The sequence below is a fragment of the Ranitomeya variabilis genome, chromosome 7 (genome assembly GCF_051348905.1).
Source record: "Ranitomeya variabilis isolate aRanVar5 chromosome 7, aRanVar5.hap1, whole genome shotgun sequence".
NCBI lineage: Eukaryota > Metazoa > Chordata > Amphibia > Anura > Dendrobatidae > Ranitomeya > Ranitomeya variabilis.
This window is the reverse complement of record NC_135238.1, coordinates 24,548,227-24,570,039: the sequence shown is the minus strand read 5'-3', so window position 1 is coordinate 24,570,039 and position 21,813 is coordinate 24,548,227. Positions and strand designations below refer to the sequence as shown.

Genomic DNA, 21,813 nt, shown 5'->3' with positions numbered 1-21,813 from the left:
CAGTGACATCTCTAGCTGATGTCCGTCATCTTTGCGTTTCTTTTTAATCCAGCGCAGACCCCCATCACTTCTTTCAGCCAGGACTCCTCTCTGCATCAAATAACACAGTTATCTTGAGCACGGCTTCCAGAGTACATTCCCCACTTTTTCCCTTTCTTCTACACTACACATCTGAATACAGACGTTCACCCACCATTAATATATAATTGGTTATTATGCAAATCACCATTCCAAATATAAATTATAATCCGCCACTGTGCCCCCACTATCTGTATATAGCCACTTTCCCCAATTAATATATAAATTAATTAGCACCTTTACTCTTACCCCCAATTTATTACCAGTCACTTTATCCTCAACGACCCCACTATGTATCTCCCGCTCTAACCCTTATCCCGATTCATTATAGTTACATGCCCCTTCTGCCTCAATTCATTGTCATGTCTTCTCTCTCTTCCACCCTCTATTTATTATCAACTGCTCTTCCCCACCCTCAAAATTCATTATTTGCTCTCCGCACCTTCAATAAACCATTTGCTCTCCCCACCCCACCTTCAATTTAATTGCTGTCCCCCGTCCCTCACACTCACTTCATGTGCAGTCTCCATCACCCCCACTTCATCATTTGCAGTCCACCTTACTTCATAATTTAGTCCCCTATCCCCCCTTCACTACATCTGCAGTCCCCCTTCATCATTTGCAGACCCCTATCATTTCATCATGTGCAGTACCCCCTCAAACACACTTCATCATCTGCAGACCCCATCACTCCCACATCATTTGCAGTCCCCATCACCCTCACATCATTTGCAGTTCCCATCACCCCCACATCATCATTTGCAGTCCCCTATCCCCCTTCACTTCATCTGCATTCCCCCTTACTTCATAATTTGCAGCCCCCTATTATTTCACCATGTGCAGTACCCCCTCAAACACACTTCATCATTTGCAGCCCCCTATCATTTCATCATGTGCAGTACTCCCTAAAACACACTTCATCATCTGCAGTCTCACTTCCCCCCACCTCACCCACCCATTTAAAAAAAGCAAAAATGTTTTTTATACTTACCTCAGTCGTTCCCGGGCTGTCTAGTGTTTTGAGCAGTGAAGCAGCTAGAATGAATGGGCTGCTGAGAGGACCTGAAAGGAGCCCATACATTCTAGCACATTCACTACTGAGACGGCTAGAATGTATGGGCTGTAGTCAGGACCTGCAGGGAGCCCATACATTTTATCTACAGCCGAGCAGGAGCTGCGCAGCCGACTTGGTAAGATGGCCGTGCACAGCTCCAAAAAGGCTCCCGGGCCCCAGCGCCGACGTGTGCACCGCAGTGCAGAGTGTTATGACCCCAATGGCAGAGGGTCTCAGGAATAACGCTAAGTCAGTAAATACAGAAAACCAGCTCATAGGGCAGTGGTAACTGGGCTGACCATATAACTAATCCTAGCACCACAAATACCAGCAGCCGGGGAACGTTCCTACGTTGATCCTAGACGTCTCGCGCCAGCCGGAGAGCTAACTACCCCTTAGAAGGGAAAAGGAAGACCTTTCTTGCCTCCAGAGGAAATACCCCAAAAAGTTGGATAGAAGCCCCCCACAAATAATAACGGTGAGGTAAGAGGAAAAGACAAACATAAGAATGAGCTAGGAATTTAGCAAAGAGAGGCCCACTAGCTAATAGCAGAATATAGAAAGATAACTTATATGGTCAGCAAAAAATCCTATCAAAAATATCCACACTGGAAATTCAAGAACCCCCGAACCGTCTAACGGCCCGGGGGGAGAACACCAGCCCCCTAGAGCTTCCAGCAAGGTCAGGAATCACATTTAGTACAAGCTGGACAAAAATGATAGCAAACAAATAACCCAAAAAACAAAGAAGCAAGACTTAGCTTAATTTAGCACGAACCAGGACCAGCAAACAGGAGCAAACAGAATGTGTCTGATAACACCGATGCCAGGCACTGGACTAAGGTTCCAGGAGGTTTATATAGCAACACCCCTGAAGTAACGACCCAGCTGGGTGCAAACAGAGGGAAGGAAATCCCAGAGTCATATCACTAGTAACCACTAGAGGGAGCCAAAAAAGTCTAATTCACAACAGTACCCCCCCCTTAAGGAGGGGTCACCGAACCCTCACCAAGACCACCAGGGCGATCAGGATGAGCAGCGTGAAAGGCACGAACCAAATCGGCCGCATGCACATCAGAGGCAACCACCCAGGAATTATCCTCCTGACCATAACCCTTCCACTTGACCAAATACTGAAGCCTCCGCCTGGAGAGACGAGAATCCAAGATCTTCTCCACCACGTACTCCAACTCGCCCTCAACCAACACCGGAGCAGGAGGCTCAGCAGAAGGAACCACAGGCACAACGTAGCGTCGTAACAAAGACCTATGGAACACGTTGTGAATGGCAAACGAAACCGGAAGATCCAAGCGAAAGGACACAGGATTAAGGATTTCCAATATCTTGTAAGGACCGATGAAGCGAGGCTTAAATTTAGGAGAGGAGACCTTCATAGGAACAAATCGAGAAGACAGCCACACCAAATCCCCAACACGAAGTCGGGGACCCACACCGCGGCGGCGGTTGGCAAAACGCTGAGCCTTCTCCTGTGACAACTTCAAGTTGTCCACCACATGATTCCAGATCTGCTGCAACCTATCCACCACAGAATATACTCCAGGACAGTCAGAAGGCTCCACATGTCCCGAGGAAAAACGAGGATGGAAACCAGAGTTGCAGAAAAATGGCGAAACCAAAGTAGCGGAACTAGCCCGATTATTTAGGGCAAACTCAGCCAACGGCAAGAAGGTCACCCAATCATCCTGATCTGCCGAAACAAAACACCTCAAGTAAGCTTCCAGAGTCTGATTAGTTCGCTCAGTTTGTCCATTAGTCTGAGGATGAAAGGCAGACGAGAACGATAAATCAATGCCCATCCTAGCACAAAAGGATCGCCAGAACCTGGAAACAAACTGGGATCCTCTGTCAGACACAATATTCTCAGGAATGCCGTGTAAACGAACCACATTCTGAAGGAACACAGGAACCAGATCGGAAGAGGAAGGCAGCTTAGGCAAAGGCACCAAATGGACCATTTTTGAAAAGCGATCACATACCACCCAGATGACAGACATACCCCGAGACACCGGGAGATCAGAAATGAAATCCATGGAAATATGTGTCCAAGGCCTCTTCGGGACAGGCAAGGGCAAGAGCAACCCGCTGGCACGGGAACAGCAAGGCTTAGCTCGAGCACAAGTCCCACAGGACTGCACAAATGACCGTACATCCCGTGACAAGGAAGGCCACCAAAATGACCTAGCCACCAGATCTCTGGTGCCAAAAATTCCCGGATGACCTGCCAACACCGAGGAATGAACCTCGGAAATGACTCTGCTGGTCCACTTATCAGGAACAAACAGTCTGTCAGGTGGACAAGAGTCAGGTCTACCAGCTTGAAATCTCTGCAACACACGTCGCAAATCAGGAGAAATGGCTGACAAAATAACTCCTTCTTTAAGAATACCAACAGGTTCTGTGACTCCAGGAGAGTCAGGCACAAAGCTCCTTGAAAGAGCATCAGCTTTCACATTCTTTGAACCTGCTAAATACGAGACCACAAAGTCAAAACGGGAGAAAAACAATGACCAGCGGGCCTGTCTAGGATTCAAGCGTTTAGCAGACTCGAGATACATCAAATTTTTATGATCAGTCAAGACCACCACACGATGCTTAGCACCCTCGAGCCAATGACGCCACTCCTCAAATGCCCACTTCATGGCCAGTAATTCCCGATTGCCCACATCATAATTCCGCTCAGCAGGCGAAAACTTCCTAGAGAAGAAAGCACATGGTCTCATTACCGAGCAACCAGGGCCTCTCTGTGACAAAACGGCCCCTGCCCCAATCTCAGAAGCATCTACCTCGACCTGAAAGGGAAGTGAGACATCAGGCTGGCACAAAACAGGCGCCGAAGTAAACCGGCGCTTCAACTCCTGGAACGCCTCCACGGCTGCAGGAGCCCAGTTAGCAACATCAGAACCTTTCTTGGTCATATCCGTCAAAGGTTTAACAACGCTAGAAAAATTAGCGATAAAACGACGGTAAAAGTTAGCAAAACCCAAGAACTTCTGAAGACTCTTAACTGACGTGGGTTGAGTCCACTCATGAATAGCTCGGACCTTGACTGGGTCCATCTCCACAGCAGAAGGGGAAAAAATAAACCCCAAAAAGGGAACTTTCTGTACTCCAAAGAGACACTTTGAGCCTTTAACAAACAAGGCATTCTCACGCAAAACCTGAAACACCATCCTGACCTGCTCCACATGTGAGTCCCAATCTTCAGAGAAAACCAGAATATCGTCCAGATAAACAATCATAAATTTATCCAGATACTTCCGGAAAATATCATGCATAAAGGACTGAAATACTGAGGGAGCATTAGAAAGCCCAAAAGGCATCACCAAGTACTCAAAATGACCTTCGGGCGTATTAAATGCAGTCTTCCATTCATCACCTTGCTTAATGCGCACAAGGTTGTATGCACCACGAAGATCTATCTTGGTGAACCACTTGGCACCCTTAATCCGGGCAAACAAGTCCGACAAGAGAGGCAAAGGATACTGAAATTTTACAGTGATTTTATTCAGTAGCCGATAGTCAATACAAGGTCTCAAAGATCCGTCCTTCTTAGCCACAAAAAAGAATCCCGCACCAAGAGGGGAAGAGGATGGACGGATATGCCCCTTCTCCAGAGACTCCTTGATATATGAACGCATTGCGGCATGCTCAGGTACTGACAGATTAAATAATCTTCCCTTAGGAAATTTACTACCTGGAATCAAATCTATGGCGCAGTCACAGTCCCTATGAGGAGGCAGAGCACTGGATCTGGACTCACTGAATACATCCTGATAATCAGACAAATACTCAGGAACTTCCGAAGGAGTAGAGGAAGCAATAGACACCGGCGGGGAATCAGCATGAATTCCCTGACAGCCCCAACTTGACACAGACATTGCCTTCCAATCCAGGACTGGATTGTGGGTCTGTAACCATGGCAGACCCAAAACGACCAAATCATGCATTTTATGCAGAACAAGAAAACGAATCACCTCCCGATGTTCAGGAGTCATGCACATGGTCACCTGCGTCCAAAACTGCGGTTTATTTTCCGCCAATGGCATAGCATCAATACCTCTAAGAGGAATAGGATTTACTAACGGTTCAAGAACAAAACCACAGTGCTTGGCAAATGACAGATCCATAAGACTCAGGGCGGCACCTGAATCCACAAACGCCATAACAGGGTAAGAAGACAAAGAGCAAATTAAAGTCACAGACAAAATAAATTTAGGTTGCAAATTACCAATGGCGACAGGACTAACAACCCTTGTTAGGCGTTTAGAGCATGCTGATATAACATGTGTAGAATCACCACAGTAAAAACACAACCCATTCTGACGTCTATGATTTTTCCGTTCATTTCTAGTCTGAATTCTATCACATTGCATTAAATCAGGTGTTTGTTCAGACAACACCACCAGAGGATTAGCGGTTTTGCGCTCCCGCAAATGCCGGTCAATTTGAATAGCAAGCGCCATAGAATCATTCAGACTTGTAGGAATGGGGAAACCCACCATCACATTCTTAATGGCTTCAGAAAGGCCATTTCTGAAATTTGCGGCCAGAGCACACTCATTCCACTGAGTAAGCACGGACCATTTCCAAAATTTTTGGCAATACACTTCAGCTTCATCCTGACCCTGAGAAATAGCCAGCAAGGCTTTTTCTGCCTGAATTTCAAGATTGGGTTCCTCGTAAAGCAATCCGAGCGCCAGAAAAAACGCATCAATATTCGCCAATGCCGGATCTCCTGGCGCTAGCGAGAAAGCCCAATCCTGAGGGTCGCCCCGCAAAAAAGAAATAACAATTTTAACTTGCTGAGCAGAATCTCCAGATGAACGGGGTCTCAGAGAAAGAAACAATTTACAATTATTCTTGAAATTCCTAAACCTAAATCGATCTCCAGAAAATAATTCCGGAATAGGTATTTTAAGTTCAGACATAGGACAACTGGTAACAAAATCTTGTATACCCTGCACACGAGCTGCCAGCTGGTCAACACTTGTAATCAAGGTCTGCACATTCATGTCTGCAGCAAGCACACGCCACTCAAAGGTAAAGGGGAGGAAGAGAAGGAAGGAAAAAAAAACAAAACTCAGAATTTCCTTTCTTATTATCCCACTTCTGCAATGCTTTAAACATTCAATATTGGCCTGGCATACTGTTATGACCCCAATGGCAGAGGGTCTCAGGAATAACGCTAAGTCAGTAAATACAGAAAACCAGCTCATAGGGCAGTGGTAACTGGGCTGACCATATAACTAATCCTAGCACCACAAATACCAGCAGCCGGGGAACGTTCCTACGTTGATCCTAGACGTCTCGCGCCAGCCGGAGAGCTAACTACCCCTAGAAGGGAAAAGGAAGACCTTTCTTGCCTCCAGAGGAAATACCCCAAAAAGTTGGATAGAAGCCCCCCACAAATAATAACGGTGAGGTAAGAGGAAAAGACAAACATAAGAATGAGCTAGGAATTTAGCAAAGAGAGGCCCACTAGCTAATAGCAGAATATAGAAAGATAACTTATATGGTCAGCAAAAAATCCTATCAAAAATATCCACACTGGAAATTCAAGAACCCCCGAACCGTCTAACGGCCCGGGGGGAGAACACCAGCCCCCTAGAGCTTCCAGCAAGGTCAGGAATCACATTTAGTACAAGCTGGACAAAAATGATAGCAAACAAATAACCCAAAAAACAAAGAAGCAAGACTTAGCTTAATTTAGCACGAACCAGGACCAGCAAACAGGAGCAAACAGAATGTGTCTGATAACACCGATGCCAGGCACTGGACTAAGGTTCCAGGAGGTTTATATAGCAACACCCCTGAAGTAACGACCCAGCTGGGTGCAAACAGAGGGAAGGAAATCCCAGAGTCATATCACTAGTAACCACTAGAGGGAGCCAAAAAAGTCTAATTCACAACAGCAGAGTATTTTAGTGCATGATGGGGCCCGGTCAGTAGAAGCACAACAGTGGGGCCCCGGATCTGCGGGCCCCTCTGTGTACTGCTGCTGACCGGGCCCCATACAGCAGTAAGGGCAGTAAGCCCTGATGGCGGCCCTGAAGACACCTCTTAGCACCAATGGCAGAAGCCCCCCTCCACACCAGCTATTTACAGACACTGCCGCAGCTGCTTTGTTTCCCTGTTCCGCACTCTCCTGACTTATTGTCTCTCTTCCCTGTCTCTTTCGCCTCCTCTCTTTCCTCCTGTCTCTCTCTTGCCTCCTTTGTCTCTCACACCTCCTCTCTCTTCCCTCCCGATTCTCTCTCTTACCTCCTGTCTCTCTTACCTTGTCTCTCTCTTCCCTTCTGTCTCTCTTGCCTCCTCTCTCTCTCTTACCTGCTGTGTTGATAATTTCATAATAATTATAATAATCACCACTGTGAATCAAAACATCCAAACTGTGATGCGGCTTCAACGAACTTCCAGACTGCAGTCAGGACTTTGGTGTGGACTGTCCATGCGCACGAGTGCTAAGATTAGATGAACAGAAGGGCAGCGACGCTTCCTGACGATCAAAAGGAACACACCTGTATTGACGTTTCGGGGGACCTTGCCAGAGAGGAGTGGCCAACACAGCTGAGACAATTCAGGAGGGAGAGCTCCCAGAGATCAACTGAGCTGAATAACCCTTGCTATGACAGAGCAAGGAAAAACCTGCACAGTTTAATAAGATGGTGAAGTAGTTCTAAGGCTATGTGCACACGTTGCGGACTCCATTGCGGATTCACTGCGGATTTAGTGCAGTTTTTGTGCGGATTCCTATAAAGGAATAGGTGTAAAACGCTGCGGAATTTGCAAAAAGAATTGACATGCTGTGGAAAATAAACCGCGTTTCCGAACGGAATTTTCCGCATGTGCACTGCGGATTTTGTTTTCCATAGGTTTACATGGTACTGTACACCGCATGGAAAACTGCTGCGGATCCGCAAGGCCAAATCCGCAACGTGTGCACATACCCTTATCAGTGTAGGAGTTTGTGTAACCAGACACCGCGACCTTCAGGCTGCTGTCAGGGTATGATCCTTTCATTGTGGTTATATACACTCACCGGCCACTTTATTAGGTACACCATGCTAGTAACGGGTTGGACCCCCTTTTGCCTTCAGAACTGCCTCAATTCTTCGTGGCATAGATTCAACAAGGTGCTGGAAGCATTCCTCAGAGATTTTGGTCCATATTGACATGATGGCATCACACAGTTGCCGCAGATTTGTCGGCTGCACATCCCAAAGATGCTCCATACAAGGCAGGATGGATCCATGCTTTCATGTTGTTTACGCCAAATTCTGACCCTACCATCCGAATGTCGCAGCAGAAATCGAGACTCATCAGACCAAGCAACGTTTTTCCAATCTTCTACTGTCCAATTTCGATGAGCTTGTACAAATTGTAGCCTCAGTTTCCTGTTCTTAGCTGAAAGGAGTGGTACCCGGTGTGGTCTTCTGCTGCTGTAGCCCATCTGCCTCAAAGTTCGACGCACTGTGCGTTCAGAGATGCTCTTAGGCCTACCTTGGTTGTAACGGGTGGCGATTTGAGTCACTGTTGCCTTTCTATCAGCTCGAACCAGTCTGCCCATTCTCCTCTGACCTCTGGCATCAACAAGGCATTTCCGCCCACAGATTTGCCGCTCACTGGATTTTTTTTCTTTTTCGGACCATTCTCAGTAAACCCTAGAGATGGTTGTGCGTGAAAATCCCAGTAGATCAGCAGTTTCTGAAATACTCAGACCAGCCCTTCTGGCACCAACAACCATGCCACGTTCAAAGGCACTCAAACCACCTTTCTTCCCCATACTGATGCTCGGTTTGAACTGCAGGAGATTGTCTTGACCATGTCTACATGCCTAAATGCACTGAGTTGCCGCCATGTGATTGGCTGATTAGAAATTAAGTGTTAACAAGAAGTTGGACAGGTGTACCTAATAAAGTGGCCAGTGAGTGTACATACTAGATGGTGGCCCGATTCTAATGCACCGGGTATTCTAGAATATATATATGTATGTAGTATATTTATGAAGGTTTAAGAATAATGCAATGAATACACAGGATTTTCCGGGTAGCGAAGCGTGGTTCAAATCCCGCGTCAATTCACAGCCGGACTGCACCTGTCGCTGATTGGTCGCGGCCGGCTGGGCACGACCAATCACCGAAGAGGCGTTTAAATCCCACGCCAATATCACTGATTGGTCGCAGTCAGATGGGCGTGACGAATCAGGGAAGCGGTGTTTAATTCATGCGCCAATATAGCTAATTGATCGCGGCCGGGCGCGACCAATCAGCGAAGTGTGGTTCAAATCCTGCACCAATTTGCGGAAGGACTGCGCCTGTTGCTGATTGGTCGCGGGCTGCTGGCGCGACCAATCAGCGATGCAGGATTTCCGTTACAGACAGAATGAATGATTATATAGTAGATTTATCCCATTGGTCCTTATGGTTAATCTCACAAATATGTAAAACCTTTTTATATTTTCATATATAGAGATATCTTCTATGTTTTGTATTATATTGCATTTTTATTTTAGAAATTCTGCGACCTTGACACAGACCCGGGACAGGTCGAAACGTTTCTTTATTTTGTCACTTATGTATCCCATCTGATTCACCTTATGTGTATATGCTATCCAATAAAATCAACTTGCAAAAATTAACTTTTTAGAGCAGATTTTCCTTCCTGTATACATTGGGACCATGATCCATTCCTCCAGCACCTCCACTTTAAGTTTTGATTGCAGGCCATTTTTTTCTATATTTGTTTTATGCAGTAAAGCAGCAGAACCAAGCTAGATAAGCTAATGTATCTAAGCATATCATGTGTACTACTACTCAGTTGTGTATTATTGTTATTGATTCCTTTGTGCTGTACATTAGAAGGGGTTACATACAGAATACAAATGTAAATTACTGTGAACCAACTAACAATGACTGACTAATACACAGGAGAGAGGATCCTGCCCTTGTGGGCTTATATTCTACAGGATGATGGGGAAAGAGGCAGTATGTTAGAAGGTTTGCGGCTCTTAAGGTTGTGGTGAGGTGACAGTGGGGTCATTGCAGGCCGTTTATTCAACCATAAAACTCTGAAGCCCAATGAGCCCCGTGCAGCCATGACATGCGACTAACTGAAGTCAATCATGAGATGTAGCCCAGACTTACAGCCAAACTTTAGCCTTGAGGTTCAAGGCCTAGTTTCCACCTAAAGCCAAACTTCAACACGTGAGGCCCAAGGCTTAGCTTCAGCATAAAGGCATGAGGTAAGCATCAACCCAGAATCCTAGTTCTTCAAGAAAACATTTACACCATGCACTTACCTGTGCTGCCTCTACTTACCATTAGAGGAACGGGGAAGATGGTAATGCCGAGAGCCCATCATGGAGGGAAGCAGTGTCACAACCAGGATTACTGCATTATAGCAGATGTGCACAGGCTGGTTGTTGGCTGAGGGACCTCTACCCAGAGAGGTGTTGGCCTCGGACTGCTTGACAGGGTAAAGGGAAAGTCCACTGCACCTGATCCCCCTGAGACTGTACTCTGATGCTCCACATGATAAGATATCTTGACTCTAGCACCAACCTCATGCAAGTATCCTCTATGGGGACAGGATAAACACTGGAGAGTGGAGGTGGATGGGGCCTTTTAACCTCTCTGCAATTCTGTTTTGTCATAGGTCAAGGACGGACTACCTCTGGTGTGCTTTCCAGAGGGTACTGGAAAATAAGCTTTGTAAATTGCCCTAACATAATGAAAACTTGCTGATAAACTTTTAATCCTTCTGACAAAATAAAAGGATATTTGAAGAGTTATGGTGGCATAATAAAACAGTGCCAGTGCATTTGTTTTGGAGGCCTGAGCAGGTAGTCATCTCTGCTTTTTTCTCTGTGACTTTTTTCAAATTTTTGGAGGATCTTTAAAGTCCTCTTTTTGTGTCTGTGATCTTTGTTTGATGTTTAGCGTTATGACTGGCAAAATGTAAGGACCCTTGAAGTGGGTTGCCAGCTTACATATTGTGGCCCCAATATAAACCAATACCTTACATACATTGATGTTTTTTTGCACTTTATCTTGCATGGTGCAGTTGGACCAAGATGGCCCTGTAAACTATAGGCCTCTGTTCACACGGCATGCATTCTGTAGCACTGGGCAGCCCGCCTGTATGTGCGTTACTAATAGGCTGTAAGCCAGATGCTCTGCATTGCCTGTGTGAATAATGCCACATACAGACTAGTATCTTTTGTGCACTAAAATACCAAACAGCCAACACTGGATTGAAAGTGGTTGTTTCATCGGTATTGTTGCACCTGTTTTTCAGCCATCATTAATCGCGTCCCCTGCACCCTGCCAGTGCATTTGTTTTGGAGGCCTGAGCAGGTAGTCATCTCTGCTTTTTTCTCTGTGACTTTTTTCAAATTTTTGCAGGATCTTTGAAGTCCTCTTTTTGTGTCTGTGAGCTTTTTTCATAATACAACAGAAGGTAAATGTTAGTCACTTTTTTGTGTAGTATAAATATTTGGCTTAGTAGTATAAACAAAGTTTGAATATTGCTAATTTTTCATATTTTTTGTTTATTTTCTTACCTTTTAATAAATAACAACAAAAGATATTGAATAAAATTTATTACAGACATAATAACATTCCAGGTAACCAGTATAAGTTGATAAATACCATTGTAATTACTAAAACTAAAGTGACATGTCAGATTTGAAAAAAAATGGGATTGGTTACAAACAGGTTAAAATGGCTTATTCCCAATGTGACGTCTCTGATGTCTAACAAGATGTGATTTCCTAGTAAAACATTTCCCACATTCTGAACATGAGAATGGCTTCTCTCCGGTGTGAATTCTCTCATGTGTAATAAGATGAGTTTTGTTATTAAAACATTTCCCACATTCTGAACATGAGAATGGCTTCTCTCCGGTATGAATTATCTTATGTCTAATAAGATGAGATTTATTAGTAAAACATTTCCCACATTCTGAACATGAAAACTGAGCAGCTCCGGTGTGAATTCTCTCATGCCTAACAAGATGACATTTCTCCGTAAAACATTCCCCACATTCTAAACATAAAAATGGCTTCTCTTCTCTGTGACATCTCTCATGTTCAGCAAGATTTGATTTATTAGAAAACCATTTCCAACATTGTGAGCAAGAAAACGGTTTCTCTCCTGTGTGAACTCTTTGATGTGTAACAAGTCTTGATTTTTCTGTGAAACATTTTCCACATTCTGAACATGAATATGGCTTCTCTCCTGTGTGAATTCTCTCATGTATAATAAGATGAGATTTCTTATTACAACGTTTCCCACAAACTGAACATGAAAATTCCTTCTCTCCTGTATGAGATCTCTCATGTGTAACAAGAATTGATTTATCTGTAAAACATTTCCCACATACTGAACATGAAAATGGCTTCACTCCTGTGTGAATTCTCTCATGTCTAACAAGTTGTGATTTCTTAGTAAAACATTTCCCACATTCTGAGCATGAATATGGTTTCTCTCCTGTGTGATTACTCTGATGTCCAAGAAGGGTTGCTTTTTCTGTAAAACATTTTCCACATTCTGAACATGAAAATGGCTTCTCTCCTGTGTGACGTCTCTCATGCGCAGCAAGATTTGATTTCTGAGAAAAACATTTTCCACATTCTGAGCATGAGAATGGCTTCTCTCCTGTGTGAAGTCTCTCATGTACAACAAGATTTGATTTCTGAGTAAAACATTTACCACATTCTGAGCATGAAATTGGCTTTTTCCTTGTGGACACGCTTTTATTTTTCACATTTTTATTTTGCTTAACAGTCTGTGATGAATTAGGAGTTAGTTCTTGGCTATGAAGGGTTGAGGGTATATCTGAGATGTTGTCATACTCCTCATATGTTTCTTCTTTGAAGCTATCAACTTCTACTTTAATATACGAAGATATCAGATGTCCTTCGGAGCTGCTATTATACTCATCTGCCAAGAATAAAAGTGATTTGATTCTTGATCAAAACATTAAAAATCATATTAATCTAAATATGAAAGTTACAAATTTAAGTAAAAGTTAAAAATATCATACAAAATTATGTAGAATTTTTTTATTGACTAAAATGTCATGTATATGATGTGATGATTGCACAAAGAATCAATTGTATTAATGTTCCTTCTCGACCCGATCAGTGCCTTGTGCAAACATCAAAGAATAAAAGCTTTGACAATTATTGCAATTATATATTTTGTCGGCACCGCATCCCTTGTGTACATAGAAAATATTCTGCTCAATAATAAAAATGCATGAGAGAAAGGAAACAAACCAGCATTTCTACATCACAGTGAAAGCTAATAAACCCCAATCAACTTCCTATATCATTAGTTATATTCTCCTTGCAACTGATCGCTTTCACTCATTAGGGAAAGTAGACGGTTGTGGCAGTCATCTCTATCTGAGCAGGGACTGTTACACCTCCCTTTACCGCCTCAATGACTCGAAGACAGTGGCTACAAAGAAAGTATAACTTCATTTTCTCCCAGTAGCCGCTCTTTCAGTTAAAATATCGAACATGGTTTAAATACTATATACCTACAGATTATTACTGTATCTTTATAAAGGCAGATAATGGTCTGTAACAAGCACTGATGGGTCATATGAGAGCATTATTATTCTCTTTGTGCATAGAGAACAGATGAACACCTGGTCAAACGTTCATCTCTACAGAGGTATCAGAAGAGACATCAGACAGCAGACTCAGGTATAATTGTGTGTCTATACTAACATCACTAATTACATGTCTGTGGCCTGGACTGTTCTTGAATAATGAAGAATAATTGGCTTCTATATATTACATAGTTTGATGTGTGCTGGGGAACTTTTGTCTATTGCTCAGGTACTACCTAAAGTAGATAACTAGCACCCCAGCATTCATGTGACAGAGCCCAGGACAAGCTCATATTGTACAAATTGTTTCACGGGAAATGCTCAAGAGTCAGTGTAAACAGGTGGAGTACATCTCACATGCTCCATAACAAGTACATGCACAGCAAAGAGCAGAGGAGCCGTATGGTCGTGCATTAGGAAGTCATAGCATTGGTGCAAATATAAGGCAGGATAAGCCCAGGTATTATTCTGCTTTCTCTTATAATCTACTCCTGGCTGTAACTAGGAGGCAATTACCTATATTACATTATATTATATTATAACAACATATAACTTCTAGCCCAGAATTGTCCAGTCCAGTGAATGAGGTAAAATTGACTCTTCTCTTATGTATTTCGTGGTGACTCCTCATCAGGACGGTTACCTGTAAGATCTTCCTCTTTGCACCGCCACTCATCTCCCCGCACATCACTTTCTCCTTTCTCCATTATGGTTTGTGGATTATTCATTAGATTTTTGCCTGGATTTCAAAACTGTGAAAATAATAATATATAACAAAGTCACAGACAGAAGGAAAACTCACATGGAATGTTCTAGAAGGACGCTTTTACTACAAGCTCATGTGACTCCTGAGCCGCCAACTGATGCCGACCTCACCACCTCCTATATCACCAGTGCCGCCCCCGGAGTCAGTATAGAGGTGACTAGTGATAAAAGCCGGGGTTGCTGGAGAAGGGTCCAGTGATTTTCTTCATTATTTTGCCTTCGCATTTTGGATGCCCTGACATTTTTATTTTTCCATCATATAAGAATTGTTTTGCTTGGAAATTTTGTATGTTTGGGGTACATATACTTTACTTAATGGGGTTGAAAGCAATTTTGCATTTTTTTTTTTTTTAATGGTGTTCCCTTGTGACATAAATGTGATGTTAGAGGAATCATCCGCCCATTTTTTATATTTACATGCAGCTAAGTATGGTCTAAACCAGTATTTCCCAAACTCCAGTCTTCACGGCCCCCACGGGCCATGTTTTCAGGATTTCCATAGTATTCCACAGGTGAAACAATTCTTGATGCATTGATGATACTTCTACCACCTGTGTAATAGTAACCCCTTAATTTTTTCTGCAGAAATGATCTTTTTGCCCCAAAATCTTTATTTTTACAAGGGTAACAGGAGAAATTAGACCACAAAGGTTGTTGTGCAATTTGTCCTGAATACGCTGATACCCCATATGTGGGGGTAAACCACAGTTTGGGCGCATGGCAGAGCTTGGAAGAGAAGGAGTGCCATTTGACTTTTTCAATGCAGAATTGGCTGGAATTGAGATAGGACGCCGTGTCGCGTTTGGAGAGCCCCTGATGTGCCTAAACAGTGGAAACCCCCCACAAGTGACCCCATTTTGTAAACTAGACCCATTACAGAACTTATCTAGATGTGTGGTGAGCACTTTGAACCCCCAAGTGCTTCACGAAAATTTATAACGTAGAGCCGTGAAAATAAAAAAACTCCTTTTTTTTCCTGTCATGATCTCTGCAGGCAGAGATCATAGCAAGCCTATAGAGGGACAAGCTCTCGGAAGATGTAACTATACTGACCATGAACTAAGCCTGCCGCGCAACTAGAAATAGCCAGGTAGCATTTCCTATTTATCGCTAGATGCCCAGCTCTGGCCTAAGACCTAAATAGCTAGCAGAGGAAAATATAAGACCTGGCTCACCTCTAGAGAAATATTCCAAAGAAGACAGTAGCCCCCCACATATAATGACGGTGAGTTCAGATGAAACAACAAACGCAGCAGGAAAATAGTCTTAGCAAATTTGAGGTCCGCTTACTAGATAGCAGAAGACAGATAGTATACTTTCATGGTCAGCAGAAAAACACTAACAAAACACCATCCAGAGATTACCTTAAACTCTGGCATTAACTCATAACGCCAGAGTAGCAATCCCTGATCAACGAGAGCTTTCCAGACACAGAAACAAAACTTCAGCTGTGAACTGGAACAAATAGGCAAAACAAAACATGGACAAAAGTCCAACTTATCTAGTAGTAGTCTAGAAGCAGGAACAAGCACTGAGAGGCATCAGATAACATTGTTGACCGGCAAGAAACCACCAGAGAAATGAGCTTAAATAGCGACACCCACTACTGATGGAACCAGGTGAAACAGGAAAGAGGATGACAAGTCCAATTCCACAAGCGGCCACCGGGGGAGCCCAGAATCCAAATTCACAACAGTACCCCCCCCTCAAGGAGGGGGCACCGAACCCTCACCAGATCCACCAGGGCGACCAGGATGAGCCCTATGGAAGGCACGAACAAGATCAGAAGCATGAACATCAGATGCATTGACCCAAGAATTATCCTCCTGGCCGTAACCCTTCCAGTTGACCAGATACTGGAGTCTCCGTCTGGAAACACGAGAGTCCAAAATTTTCTCCACAACGTACTCCAACTCACCCTCAACCAACACCGGAGCAGGAGGCTCAACTGAAGGTACCACAGGTACCTCATACCTGCGCAATAACGACCGATGAAAAACGTTATGAATGGAAAAGGACGCAGGGAGGTCCAAACGGAAAGAAACAGGATTAAGAATCTCCAATATTCTATAAGGGCCGATGAACCGAGGTTTAAACTTAGGAGAAGAGACCCTCATAGGGACAAAACGAGAAGACAACCACACCAAATCTCCAACACAAAGCCGAGAACCAACACGACGATGACGGTTGGCAAAACGCTGAGTCTTCTCCTGGGACAACTTCAAATTGTCCATAACCTGCCCCCAGATGTGATGCAATCTCTCCACCACCGCATCCACTCCAGGACAATCCGAGGATTCCACCTGACCGGAGGAAAATCGAGGGTGAAACCCCGAATTACAGAAAAACGGGGACACCAAGGTGGAAGAGCTGGCCCGATTATTGAGGGCGAACTCTGCCAATGGCAAAAAAGCAACCCAATCATCCTGGTCAGCAGAGACAAAACACCTCAGATATGTCTCCAGGGTCTGATTAGTCCGCTCGGTCTGGCCATTAGTCTGAGGGTGAAAAGCAGATGAAAAAGACAAATCTATGCCCATCCTAGCACAGAATGCCCGCCAAAATCTAGACACAAACTGGGTACCTCTGTCAGAAACAATATTCTCAGGAATACCGTGCAATCGGACAACATTCTGAAAAAACAGAGGAACCAACTCAGAAGAAGAAGGCAACTTGGGCAGAGGAACCAAATGGACCATTTTAGAGAAACGGTCACAGACCACCCAGATGACAGACATCTTCTGGGAAACAGGCAGATCTGAAATAAAATCCATCGAGATGTGTGTCCAAGGCCTCTTAGGAATAGGCAAGGGCAACAGCAGTCCGCTAGCCCGAGAACTACAAGACTTGGCCCGAGCACAAACGTCACATGACTGCACAAAGACTCGCACATCTCGTGACAGGGAAGGCCACCAGAAGGATCTTGCCACCAAATCCCTGGTACCAAAAATTCCGGGATGACCTGCCAATGCAGAAGAATGTACCTCAGAGATGACTCTGCTGGTCCAATCATCCGGAACAAACAGTCTATCAGGCGGACAACGATCCGGTCTATCCGCCTGAAACTCTTGCAAGGACCGCCGCAGATCAGGAGAAACGGCCGACAAAATTACTCCCTCCCTAAGGATACCTGTGGGTTCAGAATTACCAGGAGAGTCCGGGTCAAAACTCCTAGAAAGGGCATCTGCCTTAACATTCTTAGAACCCGGTAGGTATGACACCACAAAATTAAAGCGAGAAAAAAATAAAGACCAGCGCGCCTGTCTAGGATTCAGGCGTCTGGCAGTCTCAAGATAAATCAAATTTTTGTGGTCAGTCAATACCACCACCTGATGCCTAGCCCCCTCGAGCCAATGGCGCCACTCCTCAAACGCCCACTTCATGGCCAAAAGCTCCCGATTCCCAACATCATAATTCCGCTCTGCGGGCGAAAATTTGCGAGAAAAGAAGGCACAAGGCCTAATGACGGAGCAGTCGGAACCTTTCTGCGACAACACTGCCCCAGCTCCGATCTCCGAAGCGTCAACCTCAACCTGAAAAGGCAGATTCACATCAGGCTGACGCAACACAGGGGCAGAGGCAAAACGGCGCTTAAGCTCCTGAAAGGCCTCTACAGCATGAGGGGACCAATTAGCAACATCAGCGCCTTGTCTGGTCAAATCAGTCAGTGGTTTAACGACATCCGAAAAACCAGCAATAAATCGGCGGTAAAAGTTGGCAAAGCCCAAAAATCTCTGAAGACCCTTAAGAGAGGAGGGCTGAGTCCAGTCACAAATAGCTTGCACCTTGACGGGATCCATCTCAATGGAAGAGGGAGAAAAAATATACCCCAAAAAGGAAATTTTCTGGACCCCAAAAACGCACTTAGACCCCTTCACACATAAAGAATTAGACCGCAGAACCTGAAAAACTCTCCTGACCTGCTGGACATGAGAGTCCCAGTCATCAGAAAAAATCAGAATATCATCCAGATATATTATCATAAATTTATCCAGAAAATCGCGGAAAATATCATGCATAAAAGACTGGAAAACTGAAGGGGCATTAGAAAGACCAAAAGGCATGACCAAATACTCAAAGTGGCCCTCGGGCGTATTAAATGCGGTCTTCCACTCATCCCCCTGCCTGATCCGCACCAAATTATACGCCCCACGAAGATCAATTTTAGAGAACCACTTAGCACCCTCTATACGAGCAAACAAATCAGTAAGCAATGGCAATGGGTATTGATACTTAACAGTGATCTTATTCAGAAGCCGATAATCAATACATGGTCTCAAAGAGCCGTCTTTTTTTGAGACAAAGAAAAACCCAGCTCCCAAGGGAGAAGAAGATGGACGAATATGTCCCTTTTCCAAAGACTCCTTTATATATTCCCGCATAGCAGCATGTTCCGGCACAGACAGATTAAACAAACGACCCTTGGGATATTTACAACCCGGTATCAAATCTATGGCACAATCGCACTCACGGTGCGGAGGTAACGACCCAAGCTTGGGTTCGTCAAAGACATCTTGATAATCAGAGAGGAACTCAGGGACTTCAGAGGGAATGGACGACGAAATAGAAACCAAAGGTAAGTCCCCATGAATACCCTTACATCCCCAGCTCAACACAGACATTGCTCTCCAGTCCAAGACTGGGTTGTGAGACTGCAACCATGGCAATCCCAGTACCAAATCGTCATGTAAATTATACAGCACCAGGAAACGAATAATCTCCTGGTGATCCGGATTGATACGCATGGTTACTTGTGTCCAGTATTGTGGTTTATTATTAGCCAATGGGGTGGAGTCAATCCCCTTCAGAGGAATAAGAGTCTCCAAAGGCTCTAAATCAAAACCACAACGATTGGCAAAGGACCAATCCATAAGACTCAGAGCGGCGCCAGAGTCAACATAGGCGTCCGTGGCAATGGATGACAAAGAGCAAATCAGGGTTACAGACAAAATAAACTTAGACTGAATGGTGCCAATGGAAACAGACTTATCAAGCTTCTTTGTACGCCTAGAGCATGCTGATATAACATGAGTAGAATCCCCACAATAGAAACACAATCCATTCTTCCGTCTAAAATTCTGTCGCTCGCTCCTGGACAGAATTCTATCACACTGTATACTTTCTGGCGTCTTTTCCATAGACACCGCCAGATGGTGCACAGGTTTGCGCTCCCGCAGACGCCTATCAATCTGAATAGCCATTGTCATGGACTCATTCAGACCTGCAGGCACAGGGAACCCCACCATAACATCCTTAACGGCATCAGAGAGACCTTCTCTGAAAGTTGCCGCCAAGGCGCACTCATTCCACTGAGTAAGCACAGACCATTTACGGAATTTTTGGCAGAAAACTTCAGCTTCGTCTTGCCCCTGAGATAGTGCCATCAAAGTTTTTTCTGCCTGAAGTTCCAAATGAGGTTCCTCATAAAGCAAGCCCAAGGCCAGAAAAAACGCATCCACATCGCGTAACGCAGGATCCCCTGCTGGCAATGAGAAGGCCCAATCTTGAGGGTCACCCCTGAGCAAGGAAATCACAATCCTAACCTGCTGAGCAGGGTCTCCAGCTGAACGAGACTTCAGGGACAAATAAAGCTTACAATTATTTCGGAAATTCTGGAAGCTAGCTCTATTCCCTGTGAAGAACTCCGGCAAAGGAATTCTCGGCTCAGATACCGGAGCATGTACCACAAAATCTTGTAAATTTTGTACTTTCGTGATGAGATTATTCAAACCCGCAGTTACACTCTGGAGATCCATTATTGTCAGGTGCACACAGAGCCATACAGAGATTAGGAGGAGAGAGAGAAAAAAGACTGCAGCAAGGCAGACTGGAGGAAAAAAAAAAAAAAAAAAATTCCAGCAGACTTCTTATAACTCTCCTTTCTCAACCTGGGTCTTTAACACTTTATTGGCCGGTCAAACTGTCATGATCTCTGCAGGCAGAGATCATAGCAAGCCTATAGAGGGACAAGCTCTCGGAAGATGTAACTATACTGACCATGAACTAAGCCTGCCGCGCAACTAGAAATAGCCAGGTAGCATTTCCTATTTATCGCTAGATGCCCAGCTCTGGCCTAAGACCTAAATAGCTAGCAGAGGAAAATATAAGACCTGGCTCACCTCTAGAGAAATATTCCAAAGAAGACAGTAGCCCCCCACATATAATGACGGTGAGTTCAGATGAAACAACAAACGCAGCAGGAAAATAGTCTTAGCAAATTTGAGGTCCGCTTACTAGATAGCAGAAGACAGATAGTATACTTTCATGGTCAGCAGAAAAACACTAACAAAACACCATCCAGAGATTACCTTAAACTCTGGCATTAACTCATAACGCCAGAGTAGCAATCCCTGATCAACGAGAGCTTTCCAGACACAGAAACAAAACTTCAGCTGTGAACTGGAACAAATAGGCAAAACAAAACATGGACAAAAGTCCAACTTATCTAGTAGTAGTCTAGAAGCAGGAACAAGCACTGAGAGGCATCAGATAACATTGTTGACCGGCAAGAAACCACCAGAGAAATGAGCTTAAATAGCGACACCCACTACTGATGGAACCAGGTGAAACAGGAAAGAGGATGACAAGTCCAATTCCACAAGCGGCCACCGGGGGAGCCCAGAATCCAAATTCACAACATTTTCCCCTCAAAAATTATTTTTTAGCTCGCAATTTGTAGTGATGTTTTAAAATGCAGACTTTGATGGAATGGTCTGCGGGCGTCATGTTGCATTAGCAGAGGTCCTGAAGTACTTAAACAGTAGAAACCCCTCACAAGTCACCCCATTTTGAAAACTAGACCCCCCAAAGAGCATATCTAGATATCTAGATGTGTCGTGAGCACTATGAACCCCCAACTGCCTCACAGAAGTTTATAATGTAGAGCCATGAAAATAAAAAATCATATTTTTTCCGCAAAAATTCTTTTCACCCCAAATTTTTACTTTCACAAGGGTAAGAGGGGAAATTGGACCCCAAAATTTATTGTGCAATTTATGCTGATACCCCATATGTGGGGGGGACCACTGTTTGGGTGCATGACAGAGCTCAGAAGAGAAGGAGCACCGTTTTGGAATGCAGACTTTGATAGAATGGTCTCCGGGCATTATGTTGCGTTTGCAGAGCCCCTGATGTACCTAAACAGTAGAAACCCCCCACAAGTGACCCCATTTTGGAAACTAAACCCCCCAAGGAACTTATCTAGATATGTGGTGAGCATTTTGAACACCCAAGTGCTTCACAGAAGTTTATAATGCAGAGTCGTGAAAATAATT

At 44.3% G+C, this 21,813-nt stretch overlaps 1 protein-coding gene across 1 annotated transcript in view; it reads right to left on the bottom strand.

The window, feature by feature from the left end:
• Positions 1 to 11,736: 11,736 nt before the first annotated feature.
• Positions 11,737 to 21,813, bottom strand: part of LOC143786180 (uncharacterized) — a 42,412-nt gene continuing 32,335 nt past the window's right edge. The window contains exons 4-5 of the mRNA XM_077275469.1: positions 14,418 to 14,520; positions 11,737 to 13,095 (exon numbers count right to left, since the gene is read on the bottom strand). Of these exons, the coding sequence (XP_077131584.1) occupies positions 11,870 to 13,095; positions 14,418 to 14,520 (1,329 nt within the window). The 3' untranslated portion in view covers positions 11,737 to 11,869. The remainder of the gene's footprint in view (positions 13,096 to 14,417; positions 14,521 to 21,813) is intronic.